The 14,139-nt window shown below is 33.9% G+C and overlaps 2 protein-coding genes across 7 annotated transcripts in view; both read left to right on the top strand.

The window, feature by feature from the left end:
* The window catches only part of LOC106663615 (serine proteinase stubble-like), a 45,959-nt gene extending 44,425 nt beyond the window's left edge, over window positions 1-1,534 (top strand). For all 6 annotated transcript variants that reach the window (XM_014388560.2, XM_014388563.2, XM_014388561.2 and 3 more), the window contains 3 exons: window positions 461-629; window positions 697-854; window positions 921-1,534. In XM_014388560.2, coding sequence (XP_014244046.1) covers window positions 461-629; window positions 697-854; window positions 921-1,076 — 483 coding nt within the window. In that variant the 3' untranslated portion in view covers window positions 1,077-1,534. The remainder of the gene's footprint in view (window positions 1-460; window positions 630-696; window positions 855-920) is intronic.
* Window positions 1,535-5,875: 4,341 nt separating this feature from the next.
* On the top strand, window positions 5,876-13,428 carry LOC106663617 (ras-related protein Rab-27A). The gene is made up of 5 exons (XM_014388565.2): window positions 5,876-6,381; window positions 7,564-7,631; window positions 8,621-8,735; window positions 11,924-12,036; window positions 12,481-13,428. The coding sequence occupies exons 1-5, from the start codon at window positions 6,232-6,234 to the stop codon at window positions 12,671-12,673; spliced, it is 639 nt and encodes a 212-aa protein (XP_014244051.1). The 5' UTR covers window positions 5,876-6,231; the 3' UTR covers window positions 12,674-13,428.
* The last annotated feature ends 711 nt before the right edge of the window (window positions 13,429-14,139 follow it).

The following is a 14,139-nucleotide window of genomic DNA, read 5'->3' as shown; positions in this document are numbered from 1 at the left end:
TTACGCTTAGAGGTTGTTTATACTACGTGAGAAATATGAGAAAAACTCTTTCCCCTACTTAGAAGTTTTCCCTTCCGTTGCAGACAGTATGAGGTTGGTGTTTAGGACGACACGACGATGTCCTTGTCTTTTTTTAAGACAATTTTAAGTATCCCCTGAAGTGCCCCTTAGTTTCACTGGATAATGTTGTATAAAAACATATGTATTTCTGTATGCTCTGGCTAATCATTAAAATTTTATCAAAATTAACACAATCATAGTACAGTTGTCCTCTGTTCTACCATTAAAATCTGGTGGATGTGTTGATGGAATTTGCTTCCTAGTGTAAATTTTGTAGCAATCGGTCGAGGAACATCATCGTTTTTTATCCACCACAGTATCTGATTATAATGATGGTTATATATTCATTAAGTGTTAATTTTAGTTTACATGGGTATTGACTAAAGAGCATGTTTTTCAGGTGCATCCGCAGTATAGTCCTACTGACTTTAGGAACGATCTCGCTTTGGTCAAGCTCGACAAACAGGTCAACTTCAAACAGCACATCCTCCCAGTCTGCCTTCCGGACACGACGACCAAATTGGTCGGGAAAACGGCTACAGTCGCCGGTTGGGGCCGTACGAGACACGGTAGTATAATTTATAAAAAATAACAATTGGGATTCGCGTTTGACCTTCGATACTATTTTCAATTTAGGCGTCGTCACCGTGCCGACGGTGCTGCAGGAAGTCGACGTCGAAGTCATACCGAACGAGAGGTGCCAGAGGTGGTTCAGAGCGGCCGGAAGAAGAGAAACGATACACGATGTCTTCATCTGCGCCGGCTTCAAAGAAGGAGGAAGAGACAGTTGTCAGGTATCTAACGTTTTAAATTTTCACAACCCGTGCTCGGATAAGATTAAATCAACATTTTCTTGCTAGGGCGATTCCGGCGGTCCTCTGACGACGACGTTGGACGGTAGGAAAGTGCTGATAGGTCTAGTTTCTTGGGGCATCGGCTGCGGCCGCGAGCACCTCCCCGGCGTCTACACCAACATCCAGAGGTTCGTCCCTTGGATCGAAAAAGTGATGACGTAGTGTCAGTGCAATCAAATCATCAAAAGCGAATCTGGACTGAGTCAGAACAAAGAAAAAACGGCGACAAACGCGATATAATGTGATATAATTCGAACTGATTAGTTTGGGACTTGAAAACCATTTTATCCACAGATAGGCATTTGACTCAGATAAATAGAAATTTGAACTGTCCTAGGTCGCAGATTCTTTTTACTATTCAAGCATATAACTCAGCGGGTTTGCCATATTACCTGTAACTCGTAATTGTAAATACCTCAATGAGCAAATATGGCAACTTGTTATTACAGAAACATCAGAAAGGATAATTATGTACATTCCAAAGATAATTTATACAACTTTAGGTAAGACAAATTGTAAATATAGCATGTAGTACGTAACATGTAAATTCAGGGATTTTTTATTTTATTTAAACGGCATTTGTATGCTTGATAGCAATATTTTTTCCATTGGATGAACCATAAAAAATTTGAAAAAAAAAATATTTATATTAATATTTATGTTGAAACTGTTTTATTAATTTAAAGTGGTGCTCCACATGAAAATATGTAAATTTTTTATAAATAAAGTAATTAAATTGGTGTAAACGTTAGTAATATACCTATGTAATCTCCCTTAAATTTTGTAAGAAATTTTTTTAAATATATTTTATTGTATAATATAACCTTAAAATTTTCATTAAGAAATTCACAAAAGTTAATGCTTTTTTCGCATTTCGATAAAAAGCAAATTTAGTTAATTTTGTGAATACAACCTTCATGCACGCATGGTTTTTCAAAGTTGACAATAGGTTTTCACATAGAACAAAAATGTGTTTTGGGTCCGCTTATTCTCGCCTCTATGGTGTGCGTCTCGTCCCCCTCTCGATGTTATTTCAGTGGAAGTGGTTTTTTTAAATTAGTTTCCTGTAGAAAGTAAAAGCGGGAAGGGGCTAGGTCCGGGCACGGGCGTTTGTCCGCGTCGACATCCTTGTGATGTTTTTAACTCTGGGAAAGTTGTACGTGAAAGTGAATTTCTTTGAGAGTTAATGAGCTATGCTTCCATTGAATAAAATATATTTTAATATTGGAATTGACGTAGCTTATTTTTTAAATTCTATTAAGCAATAAAGAATTATGTACGATTTATTTGTTCGTACTTGAACAAATTTTATGCAGAAGATTTCTCGGGCTTTGCAGCTTGTATAAATTTATAAATGTTTAATATGTACTATGTCGAAGCGGTTGTTCCGCAAGGCAGCTTCCTTAGTCCTATTCTCTATTCAGTATCGACAGAAGACACTGTCATTGACTTGTCAAAAATCAGGATTTACAAACTTATTTGTAATGATTGGCGGTATTAAATATAGGGAAATTAAAAGTGAGAGAAAAACACTTGTCTAATTCGAACAAAATTTTCTGAATTCTCCGGTTTTTTTGAAATTTCATTTTCTAAAGTCTTTATTATTCAGAATTTATAATACAGTCTTGATAATTTACAGTAAAGATAAAGCCAACAACATTCCAGTGGGAAAATTATCAACTTTTACAATTATAATACGAGTCAGAGAGATACAAGCCGGCGTCCGACAAGGGAGCATTCTCGGTATCATCCTTTATATCATTTATACTGCTGACCTACATATACACCCTAATACCGTCATCACCTACGCGGACCTTACCGCAATTTTGTTCTTTACCTCTATTCCTATCCAAGCCGTGTCCAACATCCAATAACACCTTGAGCTTATCAAAGACTGGTGCAAAAAGTAGAGGACAAGACTGAATTGTGAATACTACTCAGTGTACTGTGTATTACGAAAACAGTCTAGCCCTCTGTTGTATCAACCACAAAGAGATACAAACTTCTATTTAAGTAAAATAATTAGGTCTGTATCTACACCGACATGGAATCCCCACACAAGACTTAAGAGACAACAATTCAACAGAAACTTAACTTAACTTGTTACTAAAAAGACTTCTAGGACCAAAATCTGCCTTGACTGTCAAAACTAACCTAACCTTATACAAGACTTTCCTGCGACCACATTGGACATACGAATTGGACTGTGGGCTTCTGCCAGTCACCCAACATCACCCAATCCTTCCAAACAAATGACCTCAGACAAATTTTCAAAGCTCCTTTCCTTATTACGTCACTAACCTCACTATCTAGAACTACCTCAACATTGCTTTGGTCAACGAACTGATCCGTTCCCGATTCCAAAAGTATCACGCCAACCTCTTGAGTCTCGACCCATACTAACCCTTCTGTCTGAGCCCTCTCTATATTCCCATCCCGCAAACCCGCCACGTCATCTTAATCTCCTCCTTGCCCTTTAGTCCCTCACATTGAGTGCCAGCATTTGCTGGTTTCTCATATTATTTATATATATAAAAGTGAATGTTCGTATGTGTGTTAATCAGAAAAACGAAAACTACTGAACCGATTTCGATGAAACTTTCACACTTTGTTTTTATTAGTGCCGGGCGGATTTAGAAAATATAAAATGGGCATATCAATAATTTAAAGTTTTCGTAATAAAAATAGATAATAATCTGTTTTTTCAGCTGTCAGCTGTCCAGTCGGGGCTTCGTGTCCCGGTATGAAACACGTTTCCGACGTCTTTCAAATTCCGGTTTGGAGGCGCTAACAGCCAATAGTCGCAAAAACTACGCTATCAATCTATAGTCGCAAAAATTACTGAATCGGTTACAGTTGCAAAATTTCTGTTACATTAAAGGTCACACTAGAATTGGTTTCGCTGTTGTAAAGAAAGGAAGAGACAAACTTCACCGTTTTATCTTTACTATAGGCAGCAGAGGTGTAGGAAGGAACTACGACGAACTACCGGCATTTGGCCTCATTGACGACCGTTCCACTCAGCCAAACCATTGAGAGAAATTGAGAAAGAGCCCCAGGTGAACGTTTATCTATATACATAAAACAGTTCCGAAACTGTCTGACATACAACGCACAGACCAAACCGCTGGATAAAGGGCTGAAATTCAACAATCCATTCCTATAAGACATGGATAGCCGCTAAGAAAGGATTTTTTGAAATTCCATCTCTAAGAGGATCATACGGACAATTTTTTACGATATACGGACCGATGTGAACCGAAGAAGAGAAGAATTTGAGAAACGAGATAACAGAAATCCATAATAGCTCTCTGCATCGTATTGAAAAAAGTGCACTGAAACAGTCCCGCGTATTCTCATTTGTGGGCATATCAGAAGTAAAAATTGTGCACAACAACGGAGCGAGTATTGGTCCATGTGGCACACCTGCAAGCACTTCTTCCACCCCAGAAGTATCCGTACCCTGGTTCACTGCGAAAAACCTTTCCGTAAGTTATGTTTGTATAATCAGATATAGGCCTAAAAATAATTTTAATTTGTATGATAATCCCTCATGCCATACTTTGTCGAAGGCCTGAGAAATATCTAGCAACATTCCAATCGCGTAAAGTTTCTGCTCGACACATGAAGTAATGAAATTTTTAACTCTGTGAAGTCGATGGTGATGATGAAGGATTCGAAAGACAAACGGTATGGTAAGATGTTTGAAGTAGTAATAGAGATCATTTTTTAGTAAATTAATTTTTCGAATAATTTAGAAGGAACGGGTAACAAACTAATAGGACGATAAGATGGGGAAACTGTCAGTTTTATGACGCTTTGGGAACATTGTAATGTAAGAAAGTTTCCATTGTATGGGAAAGTGTATAGTTCTCGAAATTGCGTTAAATAAAGAAATCAGAAAGACAACGGCTTTCAAACGTAAATTAAAATAAAATCCACTCTTTTACAGGAGATCTGGTCAGCTGGTTTTTTACAGCAAGTTTATTTTTTCATTTACCATTTTCATTTTATAAATGATAAAATATTTAAATTTTGCCTAACTTCTTACAGAATGAATCTGTTCAGTATTGTTTTTAAACAAAGCGACCCGAGTCGTGTTGATGGTGTGAAGTAGTGTTGTCAAGTTTTGTGTAATAGATTTTCCTTTGAACCACAATTAATCGTTGTCCCCTAAGATGGCATACTACCACATTTAAATTTTTTTTTTAAATATTTATTTTACTACTTTGTGAAGTGAAAGAGTGGTAGAATGATGAATTCGAAAGCCAAATTGATTGTCTGGTAAGATGTCGTTTGAAGTAGCAATAAAGATAATTCTTTTGTAAATTAATTTTTCGAATAATTTAGAATAGAAACGTATTACAGACGTTTTCATAGTAAATTACAAAATCACACTAACACACAAATACAATTACTTCTTTCCCCACAATTAAATCATTAAATATCATTTTATTAATCCACAGCAGCTGCCAATGGGTAGATTTCTCTATAACACCTGTAATGCCACAAATATAAATTATCCAATCTGCTGGTTGTACGAAATACATGTACTGTTATATGAGCATAACCCAGTATGTGAATATGTGGTGCGGGTGAGTCTAACTGGATGAATTGTTAAGTAAAACAGAATTTCCTGCGCTAAATTGGCGATTGAAAAAACCTAAGCTTCATACGCAGGAAAGAATCTTGGAATCTGTCTGTAGTAATTACAATATTACTTTGCGTAAATATAACTAGTTTCTTAACTGGTATGCTTAAGCATTAAGCATAATATGTTCATTAATAGAAACTGCATTATTTCATCGTTATTAGATATAATAAAGCCTTAGCAAATAACTCAAGTTTTATTATTTTAAATTATAAATGATTTGATAGTTATTAAATTGGCATTACCTCCCAATAAATGAAGTATAAAAAATGATTGAATGGAGTTCAATTTTTTGCCAATGGCTTCAAATTCCCTTTCGGTGATGTAATTTATATTGAGGCGACATGGACCGCTCTGCCTTAAATCTTACTGAAACCTTCCTTAAACATTTTTCACCTTCAACACTATCGACTGATTAGAGGCCTAAGTGATAAGTCGACTTTCTAAGTTTGTAAACATCTGGGACAGGAGACCTGGGGTGGCGAGGCCTAATATCTCCATATAACATATAATTTTGCGAATATCGCTTCTCCTCGGTCCAATTTCATTTATGATAATCGTGAAAAAAGGAAAACCGTCTGCCCAGCCCCGGACGTTATCTCTCATCAGTTGACACCTTTTGGCTTTGTGAGGCCCTCGACTCATCTCCTCTGCTTTACAACCGGGATGACAGACGACTACGACTATCTAATTAAATTCCTCTGCGTTGGAAATTCCGGCGTTGGGAAGACTAGCCTCCTCTACCAGTACACTGATGGAGTGTTCAACACCAGGTTCATATCCACTGTGGGGATCGACTTCAGAGTCAAGAAAGTCGTAAGTTTGACAAATATACCGTACAATGTTTTTACACACTTCTTTTTTTGTCCCATTCGGGGTCATATGGTATTGCCCCTTTAATAATTATACTTTCATCTTTTGTATCCGGTCTCTGTGAACGGTTTTACTTGATGATTTTCGTTTTTTTAATGAAGTACAGAATTATTTTCAAGAGTATGTAGGTCTATATTGTACAGGAACGGCCATTTCCTAGCAATTGCAGGAGACATGTTGAACCTGGTCACCTAATGGGTTTGTAGAACATGTGCTTACTGATGTCCAGACCATAGGGATAGGGATAAATGAGGCAGCCGCAAGGTCTTCCACACCTCGACCTGATCTATTGTGATTTTTTATATTTTTATAACTCACTGGTCAGGTTTAGGTTGTTAGTCAACCTCCATAGCCTAGCAGCTTATTTGGCTTCTTTCAAACGTGGCTAGTTGATTCAACTAGTTGAATGGACTTTTGTCACTTAGGCCACTCAAATTTTTCGCGACACTAATGTACCAATCTTATTTCCACGAACACTCTCGATCAAGGTATGGTCTTGAAGAAGAAAGCAAATTCAGTTGTTACTGCCAAGCTTTCTACTTCTTTTCAGGTCATCGTGGAGCATAACAGTCTTAAATCTACAGATTAATCTCAAATTTCCTTGAAGACTGCCAAGGACTATAACAATATTGCAATGTGATGACCTTAAAATAGGTCAACAGCTTGGCAGTAATAACTGAATTTGCTTTCTTCTTTGAGACAAACCTTCTTCCAGAGTGAAAAAGTGGTCAAAATTTCTAATACTGAAAAGGCCAAGCCCTATTGTGATTTTTTTTTAAATAAATATATTCTATTCTATTTGAATAGTAATGAGGAAACACTAACAAAACTGAAGAAAAAATCAAGAGACTTGATAGTAAACTGAGCTTTGGATACATAAAGTTGGTACTATTTTATCTTCCTATCTAAATAAAATCGTGAGATTTCTTAATGTGCTGTGAGGGGTGATGAACTTGTAATTGTGTTGTTTCTGATCATTTTGGTCTTCCTATCTTGCTTTATTCAACACTTTTCGGCATTTCACAATTTTCAGTGTGGTCTGATAAGCCTACAATAATAATTATAATAATCTTTTGTCAGGCACCTTCTTATAATTGTTCAAAGATTTGTTCAATTCTGTTTCAGTCTTATAAAATTCATGGAAAGACTCAGAGGATATGTCTTCAGTTGTGGGATACAGCAGGGCAAGAAAGGTAAATAATAAAGCAAAAAAATTAATAATAATAATAATAATAAACAAAACACGATGCATGTTTAGTTGTATGACTGATAGAATATGTAAAAAAGGGTCAACTGTTGCAAAATTGTCACAATTTTAAATGTTTTAAATAATGTTTTCAGTCTATTTCATTTGTTGCTTTGGTTTGAATTTGTGTGTTTTGTTTCTACTAAATAAATAAATCAATTATATGTAGAGGCATATAAAGTCACAAAGTTAATCACCATGGTAAATATTCATGATGATGATTAAGTTTACATAAGTAACAGCTTTAAATTTACTGTGATTTAAAACAAAGTTATTAGAAGATTAATCTCAATTTAATAAGTAATTAAGATATGCTTGTATTATGTTAATAATATTTGTAAGCTTCATACTGAAAAATATTTTAGCCCACCTGCCTGATTGGATGTACATTATTGTTTTTAATATGAGATGTCTTGGTGGTGTAGTGGTCAATTAGTGACTGTTAGCACCACCAAGATAATCAATTTTAATCCTTGTTTTTTGAGTGTGAGTGTGAGACTTTATTGGATTACTCATATTTGCATGATATAATTAATCATCTTTTGAACCAAACAATTTTTTTATTTGAAAAATTGGTTTTTATCTATAAATTCAATTTAGCAATATTTTTGGTAATTAACAGGTTTTTTAAAAAAAGCATTATATTTATAGAGTTTGAGCTGGTATAATCATAAAATTAGTAAATAGCTTGCTGAGTAGAATAAAAATGTATTGAGATAAGCTCAATTGTTCCTAAACTAGAATAGCTTTTAAAATTTTAGAATTTTTTTTCATAAAAAAGTGAAAACAAGAGCTAGATTGGGTCCATAATAAACAGAATGTTTATAAAATAAAGCTTTTAAACTGTTGTCATTTATTGTATATAACATGTTAAAGCAGCACGCTTTTGGGGAATGTGGAATGTTACTAATTAGGCGTTATTAACACTGGCTGTAGATTTCGTAGTTTGACTACATCTTACTACCGGGAATCGATGGGGTTTTTACTTCTGTTCGACCTCACTAACGAACAGTCATTTCTAGAAGTACGAAATTGGCTTGAACAGCTCAAAGTAAGTATAATGGAAGGCCACCCCCTTTGAAAGTTGTGCTCTATCCGATTATTTCATTTCACGTTAAAAGATTTATGTTAATTGTTGAGACGTTGTTGCTTGCTTTCCTATGTCACAAGAGCTGTTTTCCTAACCGACCTTTGTACTTTCTGTGATTCCTGCCGCTGCTATTGCCTTAGATTTATCTTCGTAGAAATTGTGCACCATTTGGCAAATACGCTTATAATACTTGCAAAAATGTTTTTTAAAAATAAACTGGCCATATATTGGTAATTTTATGTGCCTTTGTAATTTTATATTTTGTGTTTGTTTTAATTACAAAATTGCTTCAATGTAATTCCAAAATTGTCTTTCTTCCCTTTTTCTCCTATATGGGCAGATTCTTTTATATATACATCCAAAGACAAAAAAAAAAAAAAATAAATAAATAAATAAATAAAATAAAACTTAAAAACCAGTCACTTGTATTTATTTGTTTATTTTAAGTAATAGGTAGATATGAAGAATAATAGTTGACTAAAACATAATTTCCATCCCTAAACAGTCATCATAAGGGTTTGTGAGAATAGCCTAGTCTCCTAGTCTCTAGTCATCCTGCATCAGGATCTCTACTACTGAAGGGGCATCGAGTAAAAAGGTGACAATTGGCAAATAAACATCGCCTTGGACATTTGAACAATGAGTGGTGGTTTGGTTTGTGGCAATCAGATGATTGGGACCGTTAAGAGGACAATTTGCTTCAAATGCATGTGGAGGCACAGACTTTTTAAAGTTGTTAAATTATGGTCTGGTGTGGAATGTATGCCTATGGCCATACAAAACTAATGTACAGAATGGATCTTCAAATGGACTAAGGTACAAAGTTCTTCTGGAAGCTTTGGTCCCATTTTCTACATTTATTAAGGAAACTTTGTATTGCACTTAATGCTCGACTGAGGTAGCTCCATTTGTCACTCAGTACTTGAAAGATGTAGGGGTTATCACAATGATTGGTCAACATATTCTCCTGACTTGTATCCTAGCATATGCAAAATGATAAAGACATGCATTAGACATCGTTTGCCCCCTCCAACAAGTGTTGAACAACTTCAAACTTCTCATGTTGAAGAATTCACAAGACAAAATCCGGTCGCTTATTTACTTGATGCTTAGGAGACTTAAAGCCCTCCGTGAGCCCCGAAGAGGTAAAACGTGTTATTAAAAACAAAACTAGGTAATAAATTGTTAGTTTTACTTTTAATTATTTAATTTTAATCTATCTGGTGTTTCAATGAATTTTTTTAAACCATCGTAATTAAATAATTTTGATTAAAATTGATGAATTTCTGATCTCGTTTGATTTGGTTTACATTAAAATAAGTATGTTGTAATTAATATAACGATACAAATACCTATAGTTTGAAATAAACTATGAAATACGAGAGCCCGTTCTTTTTTTGTCTTTGAGTGTTTGTTTTGTAAAATAATTTTTGTACAAAAATGAACAAACCTATTCATATCCACCCTTGTTAAAATGTTGTTATTGTGTACAAGTAGAATAAGTATTATTTGCACAAAATATGTAAATACAATTTTCGTATGTTTGCATGATTAGTACCTCAATTTTTTAGTAAGATTGTCTTAATTAAAATTAAACAAAACGTATTTAATGTTGGAATATCTTTACTTCATAATAAATCAAAAATAAAATGAAAAGCGCCATTATTATTATTTATTACTCCACTTGTATACTGGTGCAAGTATTTAAAACAGCGGTAAACTACTTCCTGGGTATTGGCAAATCTATCAAAATTGATTGATGATTTTTATATGCGTTTGGAGAAATTAGAAATCTATTGTACCAGTCTGGCTTATTAAAAAAATGTATGTATTACTATAATAATGTATATGTAAAATTCAAATTTTATTATAGACCAAGATGGACATAAGATGGGATGAATGGTTTCACATGTATACGTAACGCATCATGGCAACAAATGCATCCTGCAAAACATGCCAGGAGTTTAAAATTTATGACACATGTGCACGACACCATTGCTTAAACACAATAAATGTCACCATACTGCAAGACTAATGACACATTAATAAAGTAAAGACCTTACATACAGAAGGGCAATACTTTTTTCCCAAATTATTCTCAAATAAAATTCAAAAGGCTATGAAGAGATTCAAACCCAGAATAGTGTGACAAATAAGAGTTGGGCACCTTAAACACTTGGCCACCGTGGATAAATCATTAATAACTAACAAACTGGGTAACATATATTATTGTGAAATTTCTTCATGGGATCATTCTGCTCTACCTATCATTACTGTTTTGGTGTTCGGAGAACATAAACTTACACCACACTCAGATTATACATGATGTAGGGCAAAAAATTAACATAAAAATACACAAAATACACTAATTTCGCCTGCCTATTTCATATCTTTTCTAATATTCTATATGTCTGCACATGACATCACAGGTTACATGATTTCTATCAGTGATGATTTTGAATCGCTGAAAATAATTTGCTTCATTTGACAATGCCACAATTTGAATGCCGATTCCGATTGCATGCATGCCCGAACAGTTGCAATTTCTGTCAATATCTTATGACTGTCGTACTAACTATATTTAACCTTGTAAAAAAATATTGTAAATTGTGGGGTGTCTTGAGATGATATACCATTATTAATACTGATTAAAACCAAACAAATTTATTTAATTTCAAAGTAAATTAAACTAAAAATAAAAATAATGAAAAATAATACTCTAAAAATTGTTAAGGGAGTTTATTGTTATTAAAATTAAATATTTAAAAAATTTAACTTTTAATGCTAATAACAAGATAAAAGTAAATTTGTGAGAATTTTCTCCTTTGGTCTAAAAGGTGATGAACCTGTAATTTGGTCGTTACTGATCATTCTGCTTATCCTTGCTATGTTGCTTTGTCAGACCATCAGCCCACGGAAGTTAGTGAAATGCCGAAACACATCTGACAGTCCAATCCAGTGAGGATAGGCAGACCAATAATGGCCGAATTACAAAATGAAAGTTGTTTGGTAAATTTTATAACAATTCTGACAATCTAAAGAAAACTAAAATTTAATTCATCAAGTAATTAATGTTTAATTGTAGTTTTAATATTTATTATATCATAATTAAATCATGATTAAAGTAAGCAGGAGTTTATTTTATGCAGGCTCATGCCTACTGCGAAAACCCGGATATAATTCTGTGTGGGAATAAAGCTGATCTGGTTGATAAAAGAGTAATCAGCGAAGAAAGAGCCAAAGAAGCAGCTGCACAGTACGGGTAAGGTGATTCATACTACTTGATACAAATTTATTCACTAACACTGGATCAAGGTTTGGACTTGAAGGAAAAAAAAAATCAGTTGTTAGTGCCAAGCTTTCGACATATTTTAAGGGCAAAACAATCTTAAATATGTCTAGAGATTGACACAGTCCTTTGCAATCACTGCGTCAGTCTTCAAGGAAATATGAGATCGCCTGTAAAAACTTAAATATGTCAATTTTTAGATGTATTTAAGATTTTTTTTCCTCATGATGATATTTAATAATTTGAAAACTTGGCAGTAACAACTGATTGCTTTTTTCTTCAAGACTCTACTTGGTCCAGAGTGTTCGTGAATGAAAAAGTGTTCCATCCTTCTAATACTGAATACCAATTTATTTATTTTTTTCCAAAAACCAATTTCGACTCAACTAGTCGATGTTTATTTTTTGCCATTTTCAGTTTCACATATTTAGAGACCAGTGCCGCTACAGGCCAGAATGTTTCCATGTGCATTGAGCTGCTGCTCGACCTCGTGATGCAGAGAATGGAAGCGGCAGTCGACCAAGCGCTGACCCCGTCGCCGAACAAATCGCATCAAGGCAATAAAATCACATTGCAAGATAACAAACAGCATAAAAAGTGTGCATGTTGAGTAATATTTTGGTTTATTTTACTTCCAACCCAATTTATTAATTTTTCCGTATATAAATCATCATATATTCATGTTCATATAGGTTGATGTAAGGAGTTGATGATGTGTTAGTTTAATTTTGATTTTCTGTTCACTTAGATATGTGATTAATCAAATAAATTTATTTCTACTTAATAAGTTATATTTTGTCAGGGTTAAGAGGTACATTTTTATCTTTTTGAGTGAGGTAATAAGCCAAACCAAAATGATTTGTTCAATGACTTCCCTTTATGTTATATATAAAACTTCAGCCAGGCTCTGTTTTAAACAATAATGCTAGATTAATACCTGTACTTCCTCAAATTCTTCCCAAGCTTTATTTGACAGATTAACAACTGCTAAGCATGATTTTGAAATGTATTGAGGATGAAGATTTACCTAATTATAGGTTTTAGAAAGTCTATATATACATTGCCACTTTACAGTGTTTTAGGTCGGCTTGAATGTATTCAATGTCTAAAGTAAGGCCTAAGTAATTAACATCAGTTCACTTTTGAAGAATACAGCCTGAGGCTTATATTTTATATTTAGTTAAGTTGAGATCGACCTATAATTAATAATTAGTTAAAGAGGATCAGAAGGAAGTCAACTGATACACTAGACTACAGTTGCAAAGCTTTCAACGTATATTACACCATGATCAGGGTCTCAGTTTAAAATAAAAAACAAAACATTTAAAAAATGATATTAATATTAAATTACAATTAATTGGTCAAGCGGACCACGGAATTAGTGAAATTAATATTAAATCAATACTTAACATATAGATAGATATTTCTTATCTTATTTATTTATTTTATTATAATTTTTTTATATTGCCTTATGCATTTGCATATTAACCATAGACATGATGAGAGGATCGTTTTTTTTTTTTTTTTTTTTTTTTTTTGGGGGGGGTACAGAAAATCCCAGGGGCAATGATAGGAATCGATCCACAACTGCTGAGTCTACAAGCTGATGCTAACCACTCAGCTTCCGCGGTTCCCCAGTTCTATCTTTAAAAACTTTCAAATAGACCTCGCTTCAACTTTTTGCACTAATAATTTGTTCAATTATATTGGTTGACTATTTTGTGCCTCATCTGAAGGTGCACCTGGACTCATGGCAAAACTTTTTACGTATATTCCTTTGGACTCAAATCACACTGCTACTTTATCAATTTGACTATTTTACGATACTCTCAGATGTGCATTTTGAAGAAAAAGTGGGCTGATGTTTTTCCCCAACATCCTTTAATTTTCAAATTAAAATTTATGGCTGATGAAATTCAAACAATACCAAATTATTTATAATTTCAATTAATTATTGGCCTATTTTGTTGAAGACTACTGAAAGGTTGATTAATGTTGTATAAATTAGCTAATATGTTAGTTTAAACATCTTTTATTTGTTGTACCGAAGGTATTTAAAATTGTTTTAAACATAGT

This window comes from Cimex lectularius, unplaced genomic scaffold (genome assembly GCF_000648675.2).
Source record: "Cimex lectularius strain Harlan isolate CLEC.00 unplaced genomic scaffold, Clec_2.1 scaffold116, whole genome shotgun sequence".
NCBI lineage: Eukaryota > Metazoa > Arthropoda > Insecta > Hemiptera > Cimicidae > Cimex > Cimex lectularius.
This window is presented reverse-complemented; position numbering and strand designations above follow the sequence as displayed.

What these genes read in the sequence shown, in the direction of transcription:
- LOC106663617 (XM_014388565.2), top strand. Translation starts at nt 6,232, where the DNA reads ATGACAGACGACTACGACTATCTAATTAAATTCCTCTGCGTTGGAAAT. An exon ending in ACTTCAGAGTCAAGAAAGTC is followed by an intron (nt 6,382 to 7,563) that starts GTAAGTTTGACA and finishes ATTCTGTTTCAG; the next exon opens with TCTTATAAAATTCATGGAAA. An exon ending in GATACAGCAGGGCAAGAAAG is followed by an intron (nt 7,632 to 8,620) that starts GTAAATAATAAA and finishes CACTGGCTGTAG; the next exon opens with ATTTCGTAGTTTGACTACAT.